This window comes from Temnothorax americanus, unplaced genomic scaffold (assembly GCF_048541705.1).
Source record: "Temnothorax americanus isolate GAGA-0224 unplaced genomic scaffold, ASM4854170v1 Scaffold22, whole genome shotgun sequence".
In the NCBI taxonomy this organism is placed as follows: Eukaryota; Metazoa; Arthropoda; class Insecta; order Hymenoptera; family Formicidae; genus Temnothorax; species Temnothorax americanus.
The window spans coordinates 3,125,551-3,145,216 of NW_027509360.1; the positions used below are offsets into that span (position 1 = coordinate 3,125,551).

The following is a 19,666-nucleotide window of genomic DNA, read 5'->3' on the forward strand; positions in this document are numbered from 1 at the left end:
CCTTTTAATTAATATAATTCTCATATTCTTGCAAATATTGCGTCCATGGTGGACGCATGCACCTGCAACGCGCTCACCATTCGTAACGTTGACAATACAAAGCGCTTCCGGGCGCTTATAACTAGCCCCGGTTATTAGAAGCGGAATTAGGAGCCTGTCTCCAAGTACCTGCCCCGTAATTTGACAGACTGCCCACGGCGGATGCAGAGGGTATATAGTGCTCGCTGCAACGCGTTCAAGACGCGTGATAACGAGAATAGTTAATATAACATCGAGTATGAGATTACGGCAATCTAATCAACGTTATAACATACATATATGTTTCTCAACGTGTACGATCATACATATGAAAATAATATTTATCCTGTTAATTCCACATTAAAAATAAAAAAATTGTCACGCAATAATTCTAGAATCCGTACGTCGCAGCTATCTAAAAATATCGAACAACACTGCGTTCCAATTACACGTCGACGTAACAATAGAAGACAATTCGACGCACGATAGTATCGCAATAACAGCAGCGCGTTCGACAAACTCTGCAATTCGCATGTTTCGTACTCACGTAACCATGTAGCACCGTGGAACGGGCGTGTAGCGCGCAGCGCGCAACAATTTCAACCCCGGGAGCAACGGTAATGTATCAGACACACGATCGCGCTAGTTAAACATTAATATCGCGTCGGGCAGGCGGATGGTGCTTCGAGAATCGATGTGGCGCCCGCCGCCTATATATCGTGGGAAATGAGCGAGGACATTAGTCGCTTCCTATATGTGGAAATGGTGGGCGACCGGCCGGGTGCTGGTGATGCGGCCGCGTCTAGAGTGGTCGGGCACCACCTGACACCTGGGAACCTGCTGACCGATCGCTCACCGCGAACCTTAACCGTCCGACCCACCTTTGATCCGTCCTAAATTACGAGTGCTGTTCGGACAATACGTCGCGCGTCGCGTCGCGTCCAGCACTTTGACGAGGTTGCCCCGATTTATTAAGGTCACTCTTAATCCGCCGCTGTTGATACACGAGATGTGGGGGTTGTTTCCCACATTCTCTTTTAGTTACGAATTCTTTCCGTAAACTGTAGTACATTCTTCTCTGGTCAAAAATATCGAAGCATCGATAGTTCTTGAATTATAAAAACGCTTGAAAAACTAGAACAATTAATTTTAATTAAGTTGCGGAGAAGAAGAGAGAAAAAGAAAGCAAGTAAACGACATCCTATTCGTTAGGTAATTTCAGACGGACTGCTCTCTTTCATAAAACTTGAACTTTTTTTTTTAAATTATATATAGACTCAGGGATAACACGTTGAATTGTGTCATACGCATTGTGCGAAACTTCGCACGCGTGGCATCCTCGTTTCTTGCGAAACCGACGATTCAATTGAATTCGTCGCTACGCACTGGTCATTAACGCGCGACCTACATCGAGCTGCAGCAGCAGCCTTCACGGTAGAGCCATGCGAAGCGCCCCTGATTCGTAAACTACCTACACGGAGTTTCCGCAAAGCGCAAATCGCGTCTAAGCCGGTGTGCACCGGAGCGACGTGGAAATGCATTAAGGATGCAAACATCAATTCGTGCGAGTTCGCGAATGTTCCGAATTACCCGCAATGAATTATTAACGTCCGCTTAATAAATGATCGAGTCACATCCAATCGGAATATCCAATCGAAAGGAAGCAATTATTCGAGACGCATGGAATTAGATGGCTCACAATATAACTAACGTCGCGCTCCGGCAGCCATCAATATTTAAGCAATACCACGAGAATGCAACTGCATTTATCGTGGAGATAAAGACAATTAGCACCGGTAAAACCTCATCCAATGTAACTAAGAAATCCGACATAGAAATGTGATTATAAAAACACTGATAAAGTGATAAAACTACTAATATTTATTATAACAACGATTATAGATCACATTGGCCAAGAAAGAAATGTGTGATTTATTGCCATGTCTGATGTAATGCAATATAATGCAATAATGTCGCGTAGCTGCAATAGCGGTAATACGATAATAAAAAAGAGATTTTAGGGGGTCTCCCCCCCCAACTGTCATCACCAGTCTGTTTGTCGTCGTGCCGTAGTTAATTGAAAGTTGAAGCACGCCGAGAGACCACTTTACCCAAGTGCACGACGAGCCATGCTTCTCTGTTGTAGTAATTGACTCAAGTTAACGGATACTAGCTCAAGAGATTGCTGATTTCCCTCATCCGCTCTCCTTGGTCCAACTTAGACGATGCTGCGAGTATTTACGGTTTACCGTCATTTACCTAACCGAGACTATAGGAAACAAGGCTTATTCGACCAGCTATGCTAAATTAACAAATCAATACTTTACTAAATTGACTCATTTTAGCATTCAATTATCATCATTAGAAGAATTTTTCATCTTTCTTAGGATTAAAATATTTAATTAGCAGTACTAATTGAAATTCCCTTTACATCGTGTTTCAATGTTAAGTTTCACACACGCATACGTACCTTGATAAATATTGTGTTACTTTGAATCTGATCTTATTTGAATATACCATTTATGCAAACAAATTTTATTTTGGCGATGTTGTTAGGATTGCAGGTAATAATCAACAGATCGCTGTATTACTTAAAAATCGTTTAACTGTGGATTAATCTCGCGCATGCTACGTTTTCTCGAAATAAACGGTATACTCGCGAGTAAATTAGTCTCGTAATTGCAAAGAACGTTCGTGGAATTAATTACGTAGTTTCAATCACCAAGGCATTTGTGTATAAAAAAAAGTGAGTATGTAAAAGGATCAAACGAGAATATTTTGTACGCTTTCTAGCAACTAAATAAAAGTACATGTACGTGCATATACCGCATGTAGATAAGGAGAAAGAAAAAGTAAAAACACGGTAGCAAGGCGCGTTGCGAAAATTAGCGACCTAGCGCGAGGACCAGCGCGATGACTAAAAGAAAACGGGGAAAAAAGAGAAAAAAGGAAGGTCGCCAAGCGTAATATAGTCCTCGCGGACTTCTCGTGGGTTATGAAATTCATCCGAGCCTTCGTTAGTGCCTTCGGCTTTGCCTTAAGGAAGAAAGCATGAAAGGAAGTGGGTCGACGCGGTCTGCCAACGCGACGTACTAGCGCAAAGTTAATGTCTTCGCGACCTACTCCTATGATTACAGCGTGCAGCTCTATCCGCTCCCGTAACTTGCTGCAATCAGCCTATCTGACAATGAATATCGCTAACTCCGCCAGATACGAACATGTCGGAGAATATCACTGTTGACACTCTGCAAAAGAATTTACGAGAATTTTATCTTACAATTTCAATAAGACATTCCACAATTTCTTTACAGTTTCTGCGACAAGTTCTCAGCGTCACGAGAATTTAAGTCGAAAAGCCTTAATAATTTACTTCAAAAGTAACTGGGTCTTTCATCGACCAATCGTGATTTAAAGTTAAGATTTAACGCGCGATAAGAAGTGCCGCCCATATTTTTCAACGTACAGATGAATATCATCGATTAACGACTCGTTGACACCAATAACCAAGTCTGTTGGAACCAAACGGCGCAACGTGCAACAGGTGCAACGAAACCAGCACGGAGGCAGCGTCCAATAGCAAAAAAGACATGAAAAGTGTCGGAGATGCAGACACTCCATATGACTCCTGTCGTTTTCCAATCCTAAGAAAATTTTGCATACATAAAAATTAAATTTAAATTTGATTGACGAATGAATTAAAAATTAAAAAGAACTTTTAAATAATTAAAAATCAAACTTTTAATTATTAAAGCATTTATTGAAAGCATTTTAACGATATAATTTTGTTACGTAATAGTATAATGTAAGCCTTTAAAACCGTTGGATTCAAAGTTAATAAGATTTAACAATGTTAAGGGCATCTATCTCTAAGAACATTCCCTAATTTTGGGGGGATTTTGTCCTAGCATATTTTCTTAATTTCTTTCAATTCCATAACACTAAAAGAAATAATAAAAATCGCACAATTAACATGTAAGAAAGTGTGCATGGATGGAGACGATATTGTGTTTCATTTGCACCTAACCTGCGATTCGAGTGAGAAACGAAGCGGAGGAGGGAAATCGCGGAAACGCGTGCACAAGGCCTCGACGCGAAATAAAATGCTCTGCTCCGTATCGCGCGGGTGGAGGGGACAGGTGGGAAAATAGAGCGCGCATTTTAGAATGCGCACGTGCTAGGCACGTCGATGCATTCGTAAAGAGCTCCTTTCCCTAGGAGGCGAAAAACGGATGGGACGGCCGGAACGAAATGGTTGGAAAACAACGAGCGGATGAGGTTCTTTTTCGCTGCGCGGAGAGAACCGCTCGATACGCTCTCGCGGCGTTAAAAAATTAGTAGTTAACCACTTTACGCGAGACGCCGCCAACGTGCACGGATACGGGCGTGTGCGCCCCTGTATCGGTGCATTTTTGCACGTTTCTCTCTTTTTATACGGGCGCACTTATTCTAAACGTTTTGGAACGTTATACGTTCTTACGAGCGAATTCTCAGCGATTTTGCATGTAAATTATTAATTGTCAGCTAGGTATTACTGAATCAGAAACGTTTTCTGTGTGCGCAAAAATGAAATAACATACCTGGTGCATTATCTCTTATTAATTACATAATCATCATTTTGGAGAAATAAATTAAGAGCGTGAATCGCACAAAACAAGCGAAATTTACGCCATGTGGATACGATTATCCCCTACATCTGTCGGAATTGCTGTTAAAATCATACACATTCGTTATCTATGCAAAAGGCTGACAATCTCTTTTAATTGCAATCGTTGCCTGCTTGTCACCATTTACGAGCGAAACAATAGTGGATAAACCGCGAATATATGAAACGGTACTATAGCGACGTCAATCAGGCGCCAATTAGATATCCATCAATTTAATCCGCAATTGTTAACGAAGAAAGGACATTCGCGAGCAATCCCCTCAGGAACAAAGGCGATTATCGTGCGAGAGAATGCGGCGGGGATACAATGTGTGGGAGAAAGAGGGAGGTGGAAAATCGAGCGTACACTGTTAGGCGCGCGCGAGTGCAGGCGCGCCGTTGCATTCGTAAAGAGCTCTTCGAGCGAGAGAGGCTGCGGGAATGGAAGGCGACGGAAAGAGGACAGGGACAAAATGCGCGAGGCCTCTTCCCTTTTCCCATTCCCGCCCGCGCCACCGGTCCTGCCGCGCCCGATGCGAAATTCTAAGCCGCCGTCATCGTTCCCGTGCAAACGAGGTACGACGGGCGTCCGAGAGCCGAGGGACTCGGAGATCGGTAGCTTCAAATCGATAAATTCGGGTGTGAATACTATCGCGAATATAAAAGCTTACTCAAATTCGCAGTCATCACTCTCTAAATTTATTTTTTCCGTCCTTTTCTTATATAAATCGAAAAAACTTGAAATAAATAAGTAAATAAGAAAGGAAGCCGAAAGAAACTTAAATCTTAATTTGTATCGATACTATCGTTATCTTCGTCAGTTATATCATTTGCTGGTGCATCGAGCCACCGCAAGTGATGCGCCATGAATATACTCACTTGGAAACAACAATTAAGGTGTGGAATATAGCGACGCACAGCGCACATGGGCGTCGCCCGTTTTTACGTTACCCGATGCATAAAATATAATGTGTGAAGTACGTCCCGGGCACGGGGAAAAAGGACGAAAAGCTGTCGGAATTTTATGGTTACGGCCGCGATATTTATGGCAGCGGGATTCTGACGCACATGTATAGCGACGGAATATGAGAGGGATCGACTTTGACGAGGTGATCTTTTTCCTTTTTACAGCGATCCGCTCACGCCGGCGAGACTCTTTTTCCTCGAGTGATTATTAAACATTCGGCTTGTCTCATCCGATGAAAAATATATACGATACTCACGTAGCGATGTGATTACGCGACTATAGTATCGCGAATAAATGTATAATTGTATCACAAATGAAACATGTCACCAGGATGGACGCGGTATTTATTATGCAATCGTTGAAAAGAGTGTAATATATATTGGGTTGGCCAATAAGTCCGTGCGGTTTTTCTCGATGAACATTTATAAGTAAAAAACCGCACGAACTTATTGGCCAACCCTATATAAGATTAAATTATATTAAATGTAATAATAATAGATGTAAATTACAAATTTAAAATTACGCGATTGATTGTATTAAAATAAGATTTTATCACTATTTTTGTTTTATACACGTTTTGAATCTAAAATCTTTAATTACATAATAGTAAAACAGTAATAGCTCGAAATATTTTTTTAATATTTCATCATTTTATCGAATATATTTTACTGTTTTTCGCCCGCGCTTCGCGCTTTTTTATATTGTATGTAACTATATGAATTATTCGGTAATGGAATATCATCTGGGTTCGATGTTTATTGCAGAACCGTGGCGAAAAATATACGTATAATATAAATATAATAACATTTTAATATAATATTAAACAAGAGTTATTATACATATCTCTCACAACCTTTTATAATATTACTGACTTTAATATATGAACCATTTTTAACAACGAAATAAATTTGAAAATATGACAATTTGTAATGTTCTTGTTGTGTCAAAGTTCTTATAGTTTCTCATTTCTATATTGGATTATTCCTACATGATTATAATTCTCAATTTAATATAGTATAGATGTATAGCCAGCAGCTCGAAATCATTATTTCGAATCCAACGCGATTAACGTCTCTATGGAGTTATATCCACCACGATAGCCGCATCGGTTCTCAAAAATAAAAAATTCACGTTTGCGAGCATTCAATCTCGTGGAGAGCGGTGATTCAAAAATGCTAAAAATTTCCAGAGCGCGTCCACTATTCGCACCCAGCAACTCTCTGTTTCTCTCTCTCCCTCTCTGCCTTTTTCTCTTTCACACATGCGCATTTTTGTGAAATTTTCGGCATCCTGAGTGCGATCATCGACACGCAAAATTTCAGATCGAAAGCGAGGAGTTCGCCCAGTATCAACATTTTGTACATCCCGCATTTCGTCCCGTTGTTTTAATATCCCTTTGACGCAATGGCGGCAGGCTGTGTCCGCCGGGGTTTTTGCGCTGAAAATATTAAAACGGGCGGAGGGGTAGAGAAAAACACATAGTGGCGCCCATATATATGCATACGCAGACATATACGCGCGCATACACGCATATAGATATATTTGCACGCATACACAAAAAGGTCGCAAGCAAGAAGAGCGGAACCGTACATCAATGGCCGTATAAAGCGCGTTCGGATTCCTCGCGATTAAAATGTAGTGTAAACGGCTTTTACTGCTATCACCCCCTCGTGTCCTCCATTCATTTTTTTTATTTCCGCTGAAACTGGCCGTTGCCCTCTTTCGCGAGTTTAGCGCGACATAGCCAGACTTCGGGAAACCACATATCGCGCACATCGTACCCGAAATGGGGTAAATTGCAATTCGCCGATATCGGCAAAATTGGCTGTTAAAGTTATGTCTATTTTGAAAACAAAAACGATAAAGATATATATGTATAAACGATATAGAAATATATAAAATACGCATGCTTAACAATAATATACAAAAGAAAAGAAATATAAAAAAAAATAATACAAGAAAAAGACAAATAAAATTATTATCGATAATAACGATAACTGGACAAGTTTTTCCCTTAGACTTGACGTTCGCGTAGCGTTTCGTCGCCCAATTTAAAGTTTCTCTCGGTCATCATCAAGCTCCCCTTGTTTCCGGGATGATCGAAAGAAATAAGTGGCTAGAGACTCTAATGAGTCTGGACAACGCGGTCTCGTGCTGAAAGAAAAGTTAAGGGCGCGTGGAAAAAAAGAAAAGAAAAAAAAACTTGAAATATCGATTCTCGGAGTCGGGGGCTCGGGTGCACTATATCGTCGTTGTCGACGTCGGCTATCTTCGAGTCGAGTTAATGCACCGGGGACTGGGCACACGCAGTCGCGCATACGAACGACGAGGCGCGTCGTACGACATGCAAATACCGTCGTATAATTGCTGGTGTCACGCAATCGACTCGACAGCGCCGGGATGACTACGACGATGGCGACGGCGACGGCGACGACGACGACGACGATGACGACGGTGACGACGATGATGACGACGGCGCTTTGACACGCGCGCGAAGTCCTATCCGTTCCCCAGCAAAAAAACTGTATGTCGGGAAACGTTCGTTAATGATAGAAAGAGAAGCTCGCGAACAGAACGACGAGCATGTCGCACGAAATCGACGATATTGTTCGTTCATTGTTTTGCGAGTTTAATCTTTCCAGATGCCGTTGGTAACTTGTTAATTGTTTAACGACAAAGCTAAATATTTATTATTATTCAGATACACAACGTGGCCTTTTGATATATTCAATAAGGAATTTTAATTGAGATAAATAAATCTAACAGTGTTATATGTATAATTTCACATAATTTCACATGAAATCAAAATAAAAAAAATGTTGTTCATACTTAAGTACTTCATACTTGAGTGTTCGCATATTTAACCTCGAGATATACTATATAAACGCCCAATTTTAATGTTCAGATTATCTATTCTCATTCTCAGCATCATAAAATAAAGTTTCTATAACATAAATATATATGTATATACTTTTTTTTTATCAATACAATTCATTTATATACGTCCGTTATTATAAATCGTTTATTTTATAAATTTCATACGACGGCAAATCTCTACCTCGCAGTGCTATTCGCTCCGACGTTCAAATTTCCAAGTGAAAACGGTCGAGCAATAGAGAGGACAGGGAGTACAGCCAGCAATAAGCGCGACGATGTCGTAAACGATATTAATCCGCGCTACTCCGAAGAAGTACATTTATAAGCTCTAGTTTCACGCCGCACTGAAGATAATTTACTCTCACGTGGTACACCAACCGCATAATTTAAAACGCTGATTTACATGCTTTATTAGTTTGATGATTACATTTCAGCGATTTTTTCCTTTTTCTTCTTTAATATATCGCGTAATGTTTTAATTGGTGTACGCAACACAGCACGTATACTTTCGCTATTTTATAACAATAAAATGTATTTAAATGTAACTCACATATTTGTAACAATATCTGCATAATGAATGGTCGATTATATTACCTAATACTCTTGGATAAAAATAAAAATAAATAAATCTTGAATTCCAAATAATATGAGCATAAATATTATATTTTTATTTAACAATAAGTTTCAATAAAAATTGATGTAAATACAAATTAATTTCTTATGTATTCTTTGTCATTTTCATAATTGATTAATTTAAACAATTATTTAAAATAACGACATTTGCGAGAGATATGTATATACTTATTCCTTTTTATACTGTTACAGAAAAAAAGAATATTTTCCGTCCAAGATTAATTGGGTATGTCTGTCGCCACAATTCGATCAATGTTAAAGAGTCGGCCGGTCGAAGGAAGAAGAGCGGGCGATGCAAGGCGCGCGAAGGTGGAGTGCTGCCGCGAATGAAAGGGAGGAGGGACGAGGAAATGTTGGTGCCGTTGCACTTGCGTCGTTGCAATCGCATTACATCGTCGCGACCGCGATGCATACGAAGTAATCTCGTCGCGGTGGGCCCAGACAAGCTGTCGCCGCGACGCATTCTTGCGGGTGACTTTAGACGAACAGAGATGGAAATACGCCGCCGCTCCGCTCGAACGCGCGAAAACGGTTAGACAAAGACAATCGGAAGTGCGCAATCGGGAAATTTCACGAGATATGAAAACGACAGAGAGGCGGGGATGGCAGTCGATAACATTCAGAGGAGCTTGATGCCTCCTGTCGTAAATTGTAGCGGCGTGAAAACCACAAGGGAACATCCTTCCCCACTTTCGCAGTCTTCGGTGCTTTTTTTGTAGTGCGTAAACAATTTATTACATCAACTTTCAGTATATCGTTTAACTTTTTTTTCTTTACTTTTATATTTATGATTGCAATATACCTTTTTACTACGCGATATTTCTCTTGAGTTTCATTTTCAAGATCACCTTTATAGCATTTACATCGCTTTGCACTTGCAACGCACAATTTTCTGAGCACCTTGTACCGTGTATTGTAATAACGTATAAATGTATTAAAAAAAACATTCACCGTCCATTTTATTGCAAATTCACTAATAGTAACATCGTCGCTACTCTGAAATTCCTATACCTTCGTTCTTCTATTTAATTCCTGAATCCTCTTTGTCTTCCGTCCGGCTGTGGAGTTAATTATTCATGCGCTCCATTTTGCCACGTTTTACTTTCATGACCGCTAATAACTTGGGATCTGCGTCTAATCGAATTTATGCAAATGACAATCAGATGTATACAGATACGTTCACCTGCACGTGTTTCCTGGTATACACATTTCGTATATATAATATATATATATGTATACATATATACATATACACGAGATAGAACAATTTACCGGAATTACTCGGTCGCCTTTGTTGTCTCGATAAATATGCAAAAATGTTTCGCACAGAAATTGGTTAGAAAGGGAACAATGCAATATAATGTAATAGAAGTAGCAGTATTACCGCTTAAAATTTTTAAATGATACCTGATATAACAAAGGCAATGTTAGGTAAAAATTTTGTCTCGTTCTCTTCTCAACACAATAAATTGTAAAAAAATTCAGCTTGTCACCGATAAAGACATTCGAGACATCAGCTTACAATTATTTGGAAAATCAGGAAAATGCACAAAATTACGAATGAAAAGCCGTTTCATTATCCAGCTGTCAGCGTACTTATATTAACATTAACATTTTAATTAAAACGCCTTGTTACAGCAGGGAGCATATGTTCGGGTAATTAGCACCCTGTATATCTTGATGGACGTTTTGGATTTCATCAGTTATGGTGCGTTTGCGTTTCGTGATATACATCTGGCTTGTATTTATATGTATACCGGATTTACAATTCCGGCAATTCTCAAATTGCACACAAAAACACATCCGGTAGAGGGAAATTTAGTACTACAAGAGGGAAACAGAGAGAAAGAAAACGGATTGCACTATTATCCGACTAACCATCGTAGTACATAAAATAAAAATAAATTAAATAATTAAAAAATTACAATTATAACAACAAATATGCATTTCGTGTTCTATTATAAAATCTTTTTTAACCTATTTTTCATTAAAAAACGCGATAATTAATCAGATAAAATTATAATATTTAAACAATAAAATATTTTGGTACGAAAAAATTGTAAGGTTTGTATAACTTTTTCGAAATAGATTTTTAAAATATATAAATAGTAGACAGTTTTTTAATTTAATAATCGTTTCGATCCAAAATTTTGTTTCATCTAACTTGATGCACGGCGGAGGTTAAACAAGATGCGTAGATGCATAAATCGTAGATGCACCATAACATAATTCACATTGCGCAGACGACATTACTCACCGGCAAGAACCCCGGCCATGTAAACCGCGGCGATCCTCAGGCTTCCGTGAACCATTTCCAAGGGAAGTCCCACGACCACCTGTACCCCCAGGTTAAACAGCAGGTGAAGCCACCTGAAAAAAATGTAACCGCGCGGTAAATTACTAAGGCATGTCAATTGTTCTGTTGGAGCACGAGATGCACCATGAATTTAATTCAATTACGGCACAATTTGCATGCAAGCAACTTCTGAAATACGTCTCTATGGCGTACTTCCATTATTGCAGAATCAATCGCAGCAACTGCGTGGATGCTACAGTAGATACAATATTGGAATATTTTCTTTCAAATATTAATACAATAATTATTATAAAGTCGTTAAAAATAAAAGGCCACCTACTATTTAATAATTATTGTAAAATTATTTAAAAAATAATAATTATTTATTATATTAGTGAAGTGTCGCGATCGATATTGCGATTACTGTGTATTACAGAATAAATTAGATATAAATTCTCTCTTTCACTGTCGCAAAGTTTTAACCGCGGAATAACCCGAGTTAACACGTCGGTACAACTTCAGCTGACGAAGATCTGGGAAGTTCGTGATGTAGATCCAGTAGTCCAAGAAAGGAGAGGTTGTCGTTAATCGTGAATTATAACGCCGCGGGCAGTTGGCTATAGTTTTAATTAGGAACATATCTCGTTAGCGATGTTTTCCTCGCCGCGGTAGATCGACGACGGAAACGGCCAGGACGCCGCGCTGAAGGGAAAAGTCGAAAATGCGATGAAGTGCGATTCGCGATGAATTCCGCGAAGGCGGTTCGTGACTATCAGCGCGGCCAAGAGAATTACGGTAATTGTGCCTCTCTACTTCGGGCGGCGAAGGAAGGAGTGGATCGCGACCAAACAATAATATATTCTTATTCGCTCGCGGCGTCGTTTCGACAAGAGTGCCGCCGAGAAGGTTACGGAAAACGGAGTGAAATAATTGCGAGATACCAGCCGCGGTCGGAGAAAAGTTTTATCAGCGACTTCTGGGCCGCCAGAAGCACGAAAATCCGATACCCGGCCCGGCCGTTATCGCGAAACTTCGGCCGACTAATTATTACATCTCGCCGAGGCGCGCGAGCGCGGACGCGACGTCAGTAAGAGGCAACAATAAATCTCGCAGAAAATGGTGTGGTTTCGCAATTTCATAAAATACCGTGAAATGCGAATAAAACGCAGGGAAATAAATCTCGGCGTCGGTTGAGTCGAGATTAGAACCGAAACCGAAGGGATTTCGGGCGAATTCGGCAGCGAAACGGTTGAAACAGGAGCAACGCGAGCGATAAGGAAGACGATACGATCGAGACGTTGATCCTCGGAGAATTCGACCGACCAGCCATGGTTATCGGCATGAAAAAAAACTCCGCAAGAAAGAGACTGTAGAGCAATTATGAATATTATCTCGCAGTAAGAGGAGAAACTTTCTAAGCTCAGAGAAAGGATCGTTTTCTTATCTATCGTGTCGCATGCTCGAGAGCGTGGAAAATCTCGGAGAGCGATTTCAGTTGACACGGACGCGAGATCTAGGTTGTCGTGAAAGCGCGCGCGACAAAATGTTGCACTATTATCTCTTATTACAGTACAAATAATTCTATACTGTAATATAACAGTACTAGATTACATCATAATATAAAGAACTTGATTCTATAGTTTAAAGGAGAACGTTACTTTTTCTTAAGAGATATTTCATTCCCCTATAAGAATCATTTTATTTTTTTTAGACTTATGCAATTATATAAAGAGAATAAGTTATATTTCTTATAAAAACTCATAGTTTACAAGAATATTTTATAAATAATTTATATAAAATATATTCTTATAAAACCATTTTAGCTTTTTTTAATTTCTAACTTATATAAGATTCTCGTTTCATTGTTTTCTCTTTTGTCTTTGATCATTTAATATTTCAATATATCGTATAAAAAATAGAACAAAAAAAGCTTATTTAAAAAATTGGACATTGATAAAGCGGGAACTTCAATCTGTGATAAATCCTGGTATACTTTCTTAATTTAAACGCACGTATCCATTAAATCGGTGACGTGAATTTCTTGCGTTCATTGGATTTTTCTTCATGAAACGAGACTTGATTCAAAAGAGAGGAAGAAACGATTTCGTAGAAGTCGCTTTGCACCAGGGTACTGTTGGCCGCAATTAGTCTGCGTATACCGTAGTCCCGTAGCCGCGACGTGCGCCTAGGAAGCGACCAATTTGCATCGATACGGAGTCTAATAGTCGTCGTGCGCCCTGTCGCAATGCGGTCAAACGGAAAGAATGCGATCGTTGAAACGCTCGAGCGTCGTTCGCGAGCGCGTTGCCGGTCACCATCGGACCTCATCGACAGAAATGGATGCCACGATCTTGGGGCCTCTGCGGTCGTCGCCATTACCAAGAAACGAAGTCGATCTAGAGGAGAGAAAAGGGGGGGGGGAAGGCGTAAGCGAGGCAATCGTGATTAGGTCAGAATTAAATCTACGCTCGGAATTCCAACGGGTTTCTTGCCACCTCGTTGCCGCGCGAATGCAAATGGGCGCGATGCCCCGATCGCGAGGGCGGAAAACCGGAGGTCGCCGCCGCGGCGCCGGCGGGACAGACGTGATGTATAGACGCCGATACGTTTTCAGAATGCAATCATCGGAATGGAACACGCGCGTAAGGAGGTGTCGTGTGGCGCCCGAATGTGGGAGGGCGGTTCATAAATTTTCGCCGTCGATGCTATCCGCCAATGGAACTTCGACTGGACCTTTGCACGATGGTCTTTTTCAATTTTTCATACAGACTGTCGTATATAAGTTTGCTCTAAATATTCATTTCCACTTTGCATGCCCGATAAACAAAAAAGTCAGAAACTTCTGACAATTTGTTGTCAATTTGAGATAAAATTTATGATTAATCGCTGCTTTTGTAAAATTATACTGTAAGAAAAATATGAAATTTCTCATAATCAATGTAACCAATAATTTTATACGATTGCCCAGTAATTTTATAAAATTAATAAGCTATATATCTTCGCACACACAATAACATATATTTTTTTTATTCAAACATTATTTAATAAAGACCATCATTAAGTGTCATTACATAATGGATAAGCAGAAGAACGGCATCAACCACATAAATTAATGCTTCAATAGAATCAATATATGCATACCCAAGCGACGTGTTCGATAAAATATAACAGCGTCTGCCATTGAACAATGGCCCGTATACTTCTCTCGCAATCAGCAAAATCTGCTCCCAAGACATTCGAGTCACGATAAGGTTCTAAGACCGACCGCGCCAATTTCAGTTAATTGGATACCAATTAGATGAATTCTCGGGCATTGCGAATGGCGGACGAATTACGACGGATTTCTCGATTTTCGCGCGAGTATATTCCCCTATCCGCCCAGCTTTTTCCTTGGCCATCTGTTTCGGGTCCACGACAGGAAGAGGCAGTGTCGTTCGAGGACCGAATTTCCATTTCGACGAATACGAATGACGGTAACCGGCCTCCTACGACGGATATCTATTCGTTTTATCGTTTTCGTCGTGTCGTCTGGGTAGGGAAAAGGATTGACGACGGGCTTCCAATTCCGACGATTGCGTACTTACGATGAATCACATCAATGCGATCGATATCTAGATTGCCAATCCCAAAAATAGTGAATAGTCTGAGGATGAACTATAATCAGTTTAAAGTTCTTTTTACCAGCGTTATTTAATTCCAAATGTATTTTACTTGAATTGTAAGAATTTCTAGCAAAATACATTTTAAGACTGCTATACAAAAATGCTTGTAAGAGAGGTCCAAGTGTTCAAATTCTCATTAAGCACATTCTTTGAAATTTTCATTAAAGAAAGAATCGACTTCATATTCGCAAAGACCGAAAAAAAATTAAATCATTCTGAAAAAAATTAAAATTTAAGCCAACAATAACGTAGCACTTAAAGTAATAAAACAACAAGACTGATAGCGTTTTGACATGTCTAGCAGACAGCTGTGTTTAATTCGACAATTTGCGATAACTCGCGGGGAAAACCGCGGGATCATGTAAGCGGATCAAAAGTATTATCGAACACAGTCGGTGCCGGTAACTTCGTATGAAGCGAGAACGAGGGGATAAAGTTCCCAAGCAAGTTGACTCAAATGTTCCACGGGCGCAAGTGGTTCCGTCAGCGCCTCTAACTACTTGCTAGTAGTTAATTACGCGCCGAAAACTTCTTACTTACGAAAGACGAAGACATGGACGAACCTGAAACCGTCGACAGTGATGCCTCAGCAGTCGGTGAGTTTGTCTCGGGGAAATCTCTACCTTAATTCTATCGACAGATTCTTTGACCAATTCGGCGTCAATCTCTCTTTAACTTGTCGTGGTGCTGACAGTTCTCGAATTATATAAGCGATCGAATGTAAAGGGAGTTTGGCGGATTGAATCTCCGAGATTAAGTACTATTATCATCGTTTTTTTTTTTTTTTTTTTTTTTTTTTTAATATTTCGTGAACTTGATATCTTTTCAAAATTCTAATTATCGGGATTATCAATCGTCATTATCAAAATATTCGCTGCATATATTACCGATTAACTTTTGTAATATGTGATTACAAGTAATTGCAATTCCATAATGATCGCTCTTGAGAAAGAGATTGAATGTAATTGCGTGCGTAATTTGTTTGGCAATCTTCCACAAGAATTTTCATTCTCGCGGAGAACAGGCTGGCGAAAGTTTCGATCCACGTGACGCGCGTCGCGTGCACGAGGGGCGAGAGGGAATATCGCCTCTCGGCGATATTAAAGAGCACAGCCTCCCGGCACATTTATGCGACATTAAAAGGACTCGCAGCATAATGGTGTGTCGCCGCGCTCGTCGCGCATGCATAATGCCGCATTGGCAGCGCGCGAGTGACGAGGGCTTATAGAAGCGATAGGACGGTGGACATCGTTATTTAAATTGAGTTACGAGTCGAGAGATTCGGGCGTATTCTTCTTTTCTCCTTCTTCACGGTGAGGAACTTATTCGGCATGATTTACGAAGCTCGAAAGATGCCACGTTCGCGGAGCGTTCTTACGAAGAAGGCGCATTATCTTAACGTCTACGTGTTTCATTATCGCTAGTAGCAGTATGTAAATTTTGTTATAAAGAATCTAGTATGTTTTTAATAAAATATGGATACTATTCAATTTTTTTCTCTGTGAATGTCAAGAAAAAACGAGAGCAAGAGAGAAAGAGAAAAACAGAAAAGTTTCCATAATTCTATAAAAATTAATTAAATTTAATATATAAGAGTAAATGTGTAACATATAATATATATATATATATATATATATATATATATAATTTAAATTATCTTTTAATTAAAATCTTTTAATTAAAAAACAAACGCTCTTTTTCTCATATGACTATATTCACGAGTTAAAATTTAGTGCCTTACATATCAATACAATTATATATGTTATCAATATACTACACATCTACATGCATTGATATCCGTTTACGACAGCGTCGACTGCTATTCATTGTAGAATGTAGAGAATAAAAATGCTTCGTCGCTAGATTCTTGCGTTTTTTTGGATACGGACGCGCGTGTCCGGCGGCGATTCGGACATAACAAAGCGTCCTCGTGAATTCAAGCTTGATTCGCGCGAATCGCTGGTACCACGGGCGACGAAATACGGAAGCGTGTCCTGTCTCGAGCGACGCGATCCTTTCGATGTGGCTTGTATTTTGCGGACTCGGCGATACCATTGTGTCCGCTCCGACAACGCTTGCAGTGCGCGTTGACTTCCCGCAATTACGGCGATTGTCTCGATTTTTCCGCGCTTCCGGCTTTCTCACGGGCCGCACCGCGCGCGAACATGGAGAGAAAAGGAGACGGAGAAATAGAACGGAGACGCGACTTCGGAGCATGACGGCAAAGACAGTTTTCACATTAATAACGGAGGGAGCTCGATAACGTCTTTGGCGGAGGTAACGGGCGTTACGCGGAGACGGAAAAAGGCGCTCGATAGCGCGGGCCATCTTGTTTTTATAATTAATCGCCTGTCGCCCGACTGAAGCGTCAGGCTGCTTTTTACGCGTCGATTATGGATCGCGCTTTTGGTCGCTTCTGGCAGCTCGTGTGTCACCGCTGATGCATTATACCGCTTATCATAACCCCGATTTATACCAATTAGCGTAACCGACACGTGATCCTCGCGCGTATACATAGCCGATTCGAGGGTCACTGACATGTATCGATAACGCAAAAAAAAAAAAAAAAGAAAACTACCATTGCTTTATTATTATCCTTGTTCCTTGTCGCAATATACTCGATTGCTCGAGATGCAATTTTAAAACGTATCTACCCATACGCGTCTATAGCATCTTCCCCGGAGATCCGTCCCTCGAATGAATTCATCAGTTTCTGCACAAAATTTATATCTTCGACTTACCACGCGCGTTACCACGTATCTTATACCGCTCTTGAACTCTTTCGGGATCACGTAATGCACGGAGAAATGACTTTTGATGGACGCGCGCGGGGCGTTACTCGCATTAATAATCCAACAGCCGCGAGAGCGCGAATCGACGAAAGCGATAACCGGTAAAAAGAAAGACAAAGACGCAGCGCATCGTAGAAGAAAGTTTAAAGAAAAGAGAAGGGGAGAAGTGGAAACGAAAGATATTACACTCCGAGACTGAAGTTCCGCTTGAACAATACGACTATACCAGTAAAAATGATGTAACGCGGTGCAGTACTAGCAAGGTATTAACTACTAGCCAGCATCAAAAGACTGTGCAGCCCGGGCAAATTATATATAATGAAAGGATTCATAATAAATAGTAAGGTTAGTACCATCAAATGAGAAAAAAGAAAAAGGTTAATAAAAGAAATGTTAATAGTACTGATTCACAGAGTTAAACGAGAGCAGCACAAGGAAAGATAAGGTGAAGATAAACTCTAACTGCAGCAATGTGCAAAAAGCAAATAGGAATAAAAAATAAAAAAAACGATGCGTTAGATAAGGAAAGCCTAATATCAGAAATGGAATGAAGAAGACCAAAGAGAATAAAATATAGAAGAAAATAAAGAATGAGAGAAAAAAAAGGGGGACGAAAATTGGACGAACGCACACTTTCTATAGGAAAGAAAACAGCGATGAGGTCACTTTTATCGCAGTTTCCATACGCACGTACGGAAAACGGTCGTCTTATCTGGCATTTCCATGAATAATTTAGAGAGCTTCGCGCTGAAAACTTCTACTCTGTCGGCGATAGAGAAAGAGAGAGAGAGAGAGAGAGAGAGAGAGAGAGAGAGAGAGAGAGAGAGAGAGAGAGAGAGAGAGAGAGAGAGAGAGAGAGAGAGAGAGAGAGAGAGAGAGAGAGAGAGAGAGAGAGAGAGAGAGAGAGACGAAGCACACAGAGTCGGCCGTACGATCTCATTTCTCGATCTCCTTTCTTTTTATGGCAGAAGAGAGTGGGCACAGAAATGTTGATGCGTCCAGAGAAATATCAGGGATATAGGAGAAAAAAAGCAAAAAATTCATTCGAGGGATAAAGGGGAGAGGAAGGCACAAAACCCACTGGATAGAGCAAGAGAAAAAAAAATGAGAGCAAAAGGTACGATGGAAAAATAACTGCGAGCGAAGAAAACCGCCACCTTCTCTCCGCGGTCCCACTTGTCCGCGGGAGAATGACGCGTGCCGGAAAGCTTATATACAATTTTGTGTCCTGTGTGTAATGCTGCTCGAATCGAATCGATGTGATATCAAGCAAAGGTGCGACAACACGATACGCGGTCATAAGGATCGAAATTGGCTATAATTAATTGGCTATAATCGAGTATAGCTTAATATCTAACGCCCGTGATGGACGCAGGTGGCTGATCGCAGGTGCGCAAGAAGGTCTCATCTGTTTCGTTCCGACAGACGTTTTCTCGTGCAAGAATTCTGTGGTATGTCCCTCGCAATTATAAATAAATTTGTCTAAAAGGGAAAAAGAGATTTAAGTAACGCAGGATAAATCTAACAATTAATCTCCTTATATATTCAAAGATCTTATCATCTCCAACATGCATGGCATAATAGCGATCCGATTAAATATATATAAAGAAAAGTTTCTTATTTCAAGACTTTCAGGGAATATATATATTTTATTTCATCTATTATTTTACTATATATATTTATAATACTTTTCTTTTCTTATTTATTTTCCTTTATATTTTTCTTCGGGCTTACATTGTTTCCTCCCAGGTATATTCTGCTAAACCCAGATTTCGACCT

The 19,666-nt window shown here is 40.2% G+C and overlaps 1 protein-coding gene across 3 annotated transcripts in view; it reads right to left on the reverse strand.

Moving 5' to 3' along the window:
* Stet (stem cell tumor) overlaps positions 1–19,666 on the reverse strand; it is a 374,089-nt gene that overhangs the window by 12,871 nt on the left and 341,552 nt on the right. For all 3 annotated transcript variants that reach the window (XM_077407423.1, XM_077407422.1, XM_077407424.1), the window contains exon 8: positions 11,395–11,507. In XM_077407423.1, coding sequence (XP_077263549.1) covers positions 11,395–11,507 — 113 coding nt within the window. The remainder of the gene's footprint in view (positions 1–11,394; positions 11,508–19,666) is intronic.